The sequence below is a fragment of the Protobothrops mucrosquamatus genome, unplaced genomic scaffold, assembly GCF_001527695.2.
Source record: "Protobothrops mucrosquamatus isolate PMUCROS unplaced genomic scaffold, P.Mucros_1.0 scaffold7009, whole genome shotgun sequence".
NCBI classification, from domain to species: domain Eukaryota; kingdom Metazoa; phylum Chordata; class Lepidosauria; order Squamata; family Viperidae; genus Protobothrops; species Protobothrops mucrosquamatus.
In genome coordinates this window covers 1-6,472 of record NW_015392819.1, presented here as the reverse complement: position 1 = coordinate 6,472, position 6,472 = coordinate 1, and the positions used below count along the sequence as shown (strand labels likewise).

Genomic DNA, 6,472 nt, shown 5'->3' with positions numbered 1-6,472 from the left:
CCTGACCTAGGGAGGATTTTATACTGGGTTCATTTTTAGGAATTTGGAAGACACAACTTTAAAATTTGGTTTAATTCGGTTTTATAGGGGGGGATTGTATATATGCTTTGGTTTTAAATATGTTGTGCGCCGCCCTGAGTCCCGCAGGGAGAAGGGCGGCATATAAATTAAATTAAATAAATAAATAAATAAATAAATACAATAGTGCTGGAATTGCACAATCAGCCAAGATAGGTGGATGATGGGCTGGATCAGCAAGCACTTGCATTATTGGATTTAGGTACAAATTAAAAAGTAGTGGAACTAATATGCAACCTTGCCTTACACCTCTATAAGTTGGAACTGCTTTAGATAAATGTCCCCAGGGGGAACATCTGATTTTTAGAGAGGTATTTGAATAGAGCGACTGAATGAGAACCAACAGCCTTTTATCAATCGTGGAATGTCTTAGACTATACCACAATCTGTCCCTTGGTATTAGATCAAAAGCTGACTTAAAATCAACAAAAGTTACATAAAGAGAACCACAAGAGGGGGTAGAATATTTTTCAGCCAAATGGTGCAGAATTAGACAATGATCCAGTGTTCAACATTCCTACCTAAATCCGGCCTGTTCTTCAGCAATAATATTTTCATTTTGTACCCAATCCACTAACTTTGTATATAAAAATCTGGCATAGATTTATTTATTGTATTTAATAAACTAATAGGCCTATAGTTTACAGGGTCAAGTCTACTTCCTTTATTTTTGTATATCGGTACTACAATGGCCTGATTCCAATCAGGTGGAAAATGTCCTATGTTATTAATATGAGTGAATAGGATGGCTTATTTTCCCTTATTAATTCTGGGGGGATAAGATATAAAAGAAATAAACATTATGATCAGACAAAAACAGAGGTGAAATAAGCCAGATGAGATATATCTCCCATGAAAAACAGAACCAAATGCAGATTTAAGTATGCTTTCCAGTAATACAATGATATGCCAATAGTATGCTTGTTTCATTTCTGTGCTCAGATATGTGAACAAAGAAAGATGCTAACAATTTAACTTAGATACTTTTTTGATATGTGGAATTGTTTCATTTTCCATTTAATAACCAAAAATGTCCTGCCCCCCAAAGCTGTAAATTAATAGTCCAAGACATTCTGATTATTACAAAAACCTGAGTAGTATTTGAAGCAGCAACTAGAAATGTACATTCACGTTTATAAAATTTAAGCTCTACTGAACAGTACATCAGGGCATTCCCAATCTCCACATATGCATCTGATAATTTGTTATTGTTATGGGCATCCTAAAATGTATACATTTAATAAAGCCAAAAATGAAAATACCTTTGAAATGTTGTATGCTCTGTAAAATGAGGTGACCCGTGCAACATATAGAGTCCTTCAGATCCTCGTACTAGCAAAATAATGGAATAATAAGTCATATGTTTATTTTGCTTCAAATACATTAATCCTTAGTTTCATACAATAGAGAAAATTCTAAATTAAATGAGCATATTTTGGTTTAATAATAAAATATGAATATATATGTTATGTAATAACCATCCAATCAGTGAACAAGCAAACCTGAAGCTTCATATTTATTTATCAAATATATATTATGCTCATCTCGCAGCTTGAGACAACTGTGAACCACTTACAACATGATAAAGCAAATGGATGTAAAAACAATCATAAGTATAAAAAAGATTAAAGTTACAAAAACAATGGGTTTGGAGCAGAGAGGTACTACATTAGCCACCCCCATCCAACAGTTGCTCTTTTATGGCCCCATGACAACTGGCAGAGCCAGATTTTAAAGCATTTCCTGAAGGCCAGACAGGCAGGGGCAGACCTCACTTCCTGCAGCAATATGTTCCAGAGTGTGGAGGCTGTGGCAAAAAAGGCTCTTTCTTCTCCTGGACCTCACTGGCAGCAATTCCTTGGCTGATGGGATCCGCAATAGGCCTCTTCTACCAGGATGAGTGGAGCAGGCCAATCCCATTGTGGCAAGGTGGCTCCTGAAATATCTCAGATCTATGCCACAGACAGCTTTAAAGATGATGACCAACACCTTGAATCAGACCCAGATCAGATCAGCAGCCAGTGCAGCTCACATATCAGTGATGTTACATGTGCCACACTAGGAGCCTTCAAAACTCTACATGCTGCTGCATACTCTTGTAACTTCCTAGAGTTGCTTCAAAACACAATGAATGGCTATTAAATTTAATAAGTAAAATAAAAAAATTCTGGACCAACTGTAGCTTCCTAATACTCTTCAAGGATAGCCCCATGTAAAATGTGTTGCAATAATCCAAACAGGAGATAATGAAGGCATGAGGAACTGAGCACAAAGCCTCACAATACAGAAAGGATACATAACCTGAAGTTGTACAAAGACTCTCCAAGCCACGACTGCCATTAACCCCAAGTTGGGAAGTCAGCATGCCTCCAAATACCAGGTATAGAGGAGTATGTTTACATTTGCTGCTTATAAGCACCCACAAGGCACCCATCAATCAATCAATATATCGTTGTCCCTGACGTAGAATAATCCAAAATAATCCAACACTTAACAGACCAGTGTTTCCTTTGTGGTAGTACACTTTAGCATGATATAAAGTGAAGGAGAAACTTAATGTACTACACACTCACTATTTGCTCTTAGCACTTTTATTTTTAAGTGCTTTCATACTGGCATAAATCCCAGGGAAGACCAGTGACTTGGAACAAAATTACCTTAAGCAAATATTGAAATCTGTACAAACACATTAATATTACACATCTCATGAAGTGGCATTTACTCTCTAATGTCCCACTGTTAGTTATTTCACTGACATATTAACTCCAGCAAAATAGAAGGTAGTCATTTAAAATTAAGTCTAGGAGCATGCCTCTGGCATTAGCTCTGCAGAAGTATTTTAAAAGATTACTTATGATGCTATGTACTTGTGATGCAAACTAATATAAAATATCAAACAATACTGAAAACGAAAAGTACAATAAATGTAAAACCAGTTTAGGTTGGATTCACACGCATCTTCACATGAATGTAATTACATTATCCTACTTTACTTGCGTTCAGAATTACATAAAAATAGCCCTGCTTCAGGATTTATGCCAGAGAAAAGCATGGTTGCATGCATGACTCCACTCCCTCTCTAACTTTGAGCTCTACGACTTCTGTAGTGCTTAACTGTTTTTCATCTAGGACATTTTCTAAATTGGAGTATAACATGAGACAAAAAGCAAACATTTCATTACCCAAACTACCCATGTTTTCCCAAAAATAAGACCAGGTCTTATATTAATTTTTGCTGCAAAAGACGCTTAGGGCTTATTTTCCGGTTAGGTCTTATTTTGGGGGAAATACAGTACTAAATACATCCGTCTGGCTGACGATCTTAACTAGGGCTTATTTTGGGGTGGGGCTTATATTACAAGCATCCTGAAATATCATGCTACGGCTTATTTTCCGGTTGAGTCTTATTTTCGGGGAAACATGGTAGGTAACATCATCAGACTAGCATTATCTAGTTTGGATAATGAAATGTCTGCAAGAAAACAACCAAGCTCAGAAAGCCATAAGGATCCCTCATTTCAACCCTGAGCTACAGACTCCTTTATTGGCATGCATAAATATGCTAGATGAAAGGGTTAGTGCAATATCTGACCCAGCATAGTCCTAACCAGGAGTTTAGTACCACAGCAAACATCAAGCATTTCGCCATTAGTTAAGTATAGTGCAAGAGAGTTCAGCAGTATCTGATCATCTGGCAAATACCAGTAGGGCCAGACAGGGGTTGCACAATGGAGCCTCTGTAATAAGGATATCTGCCAAACCAAAAAAGAGCCTTTAGGGATTCATGAACAAACAATGTCATTCTGGAGAGTTTCCATTCAAAAAAATGGAGGAAGGAAATTATGTAGGTGATAATAGAGAAAGGAAGTTAAAATGGAAAAGATGGGGAAAGCGTCTTGGGTATTAGCACGTTCCAAACCTGACTTCTCTCTAGTCTTGGACGAGTCGGGAGACATCTAGACCAGTGATGGCAAACCTTTTAGAAACCGAGTGCCCAAACCGCAACTCAAAACCCACTTATTTATTGCAAAGCACTAGGGCCGCATCAGCATTGTGGTGCCCTCAGGGCAGGGAGGCTCCTCTGAGTGCTGCCTCTGGCACGCAAAAACCGGGGGCACAAAAATGGGCCACCATTGTGCAAGACGCAAAAATGGCCGCTACCAGATACAAGGTGCTGCATCACATAAGAACGGGGGAGGGCTAGTATCACGCAGGCACTAGCCCCACCCCATTTGCAGTGTGTCAATGCTCACGGCCCCATGTGTGCATGCACGCATGTAAAATGCTTCCCCCTCCCTTTTCTTCCAGTCCACCAATCAACAATGGTTGGTGACCTCTGCTCTACCACCGCTACTCGAGCTTGCTAGTCGGCTGCTTCGCTTCCTTTGTGCTGGGCGGTGGTGGCCTGATGGACCTGCTGCTGGCGGCGGTGGAGCGCGTGCCAACAGAGAGGGCTCTGAGTGCCGCCTCTGGCACATGTGCCATAGGTACGCCACCACTGATCTAGACTCTTTACTGTCTGAATGAACATAAATGTGCTGAGTGAGCATAAATGAATACTTTGGGTACATACAATGCATTTAGTAATATTTGTAAACTTAAAACTATCGTTCTTCAAAAAGTAACTTTTTCCTGTCATGGTTGAATCCAGACTCTTTGACAAAATGACTGATGGAATGCAAGGATGTCCGAAATTTCAGATACAGTTCCCTCGAGAGATACTTCTGTCTGCAGCTAAGCCCTTGTATAAACAGGCAACCGAATGCTCTTCCCCAACGACTCTTTCCCTTTAGAAGCCTACGTTAGCCATGCACGTAATACCAAAAGTGCTCTGCACAGAAAACAGCTCACTGGAGAGGTACAACTCCCCCCCCCACAGAAAAAAGTGAAGGGTTATACAAAATTCCGCTAAAATGCCACAAGTGTGTGACATTCTCAGGCCTCTACCAGACTTCACAACAAGCCTTGGCAGAGAACGGGTCTGGTTGATTTATTCTGAACCCACCTGCCAAGAGCGGCGTGGGAGGCGCCATCTTTATCCGGATGCGGCACTTGTCCTTCCGGGCGGCGCACAACGGGTCACAGCCGAAAACTGTACACGTCTGCTCTGCCCTCCATCGCCAGCTCAATAGCGGAGTTTTTTTCCGGGTGACGTGTAGCAAGCTGAAGGGGAGGATAGGAGAGGGCCATGGATCACATGGCCCCGAGAAAGCTTCGCCACAGGCTCAAGCGAGCTCAGCGCCCATTGGACAATGACAATAGAGGGCGGGAGTTCCGTCAACTACGCTTTTTCAGGCGAAAGCGTGAGCAGCGGAGGCTCGAGGACAGTCTCGCTTCCGGGGGGGACGGCCCTCCCGCCCGCTTGGCCGCCGCTGGGCAACGCGCTTCCGGAGGGTGGGATCTGCGTGAAGGGCAGTTGCTGCTTACGCGGCGGCTTGGCTGGGAAGAACCCGAGAGAGGCGAGGTGGACGGTCCTCCCGTGATCCCCGGCGCGGAGCTCCCACAGCCCGAGAGCGGCGTCGCTCGGCGAGTACAGAACGGAGGCGGCGGCGGCGGCGGCGGCGGGGACGGCAACAGCAGTCAAGATGGTGGCAAAACAGCGGATCCGGATGGCCAACGAGAAGCACAGCAAAAACATCACGCAGCGCGGCAACGTGGCCAAGACCTCGGTAGGGGCCCGTCGCAGCCCTGTCTTGCTCCGGCGTCTCGGGGGCGCGTCTGCTCGCTCCCTTTCCCGCAGCAACCCGCGGCTCTCGGCGAGCCGGTAGCCCCCCGTCCCTTCTCCCAGGGAGATAGAGAGGAGCCGGTCTTGAAGGCAGCCGAGCCACCCCGCGAGGCTTGCCCCCCCCCGGTTCCACGTCCCTTTGCTTCGGCGACCCTCCCCGGCTGGGTAATCCCCGGGAGGGTTTTCTGGCGGGGCGGGGGGGGCGCGGGCTTGTGCCCAAGGCGGCTGCGAGGTTTCCGTCCCTCTAAGCCTCGGCGTCTCTCCCTGCAGAGGAACGCCCCCGAGGAGAAGGCATCGGTGGGGCCGTGGCTGCTGGCGTTGTTCATCTTCGTGGTTTGCGGTTCGGGTAAGTGTCTGCCGCTGGCTGCAGCTGGGGAGGTCAGGGTTTCCCCCCGGGAATTGAAAGCGGTGCTGGCTTTGCCGGAGGAGGAGAGGACTGGGCGAGCGAGTCCCATTGCAACATGGGTGGGTGGGTGGGTGGGTGGGGGGCCGTCTTTGGTTATGATCCAGATCAGGCAGGGATGGGAAATGCTTAGAATAGATCAGGGGTAGGCAACCTTGGCTCTTTTATGACTCGTGGACTTCAACTCCCAGAATTCCTGAGCCAGCATGGCTGGCTCAGGAATTCTGGGAGTTGAAGTCCACGAGTCATAAAAGAGCCAAGGTTGC

At 44.9% G+C, this 6,472-nt stretch overlaps 1 protein-coding gene and 1 long non-coding RNA gene across 2 annotated transcripts in view; one reads left to right on the top strand and one right to left on the bottom strand.

Moving 5' to 3' along the window:
* The window catches only part of LOC107300420, an 8,933-nt gene extending 3,711 nt beyond the window's left edge, over nucleotides 1-5,222 (bottom strand). The window contains exons 1-2 of the long non-coding RNA XR_001549214.1: nucleotides 5,084-5,222; nucleotides 1,341-1,410 (exon numbers count right to left, since the gene is read on the bottom strand). This is a non-coding gene — a long non-coding RNA (uncharacterized LOC107300420). The remainder of the gene's footprint in view (nucleotides 1-1,340; nucleotides 1,411-5,083) is intronic.
* A 412-nt stretch (nucleotides 5,223-5,634) lies between these two features.
* LOC107300419 (stress-associated endoplasmic reticulum protein 1) lies at nucleotides 5,635-6,149 on the top strand (the record flags this gene model as incomplete). Its single annotated transcript, XM_015829753.1, has 2 exons — nucleotides 5,635-5,747; nucleotides 6,074-6,149. Coding segments are annotated over exons 1-2 (160 nt in total), but the record flags the coding sequence as incomplete, so codon positions are not given.
* Between the last annotated feature and the right edge of the window lie 323 nt (nucleotides 6,150-6,472).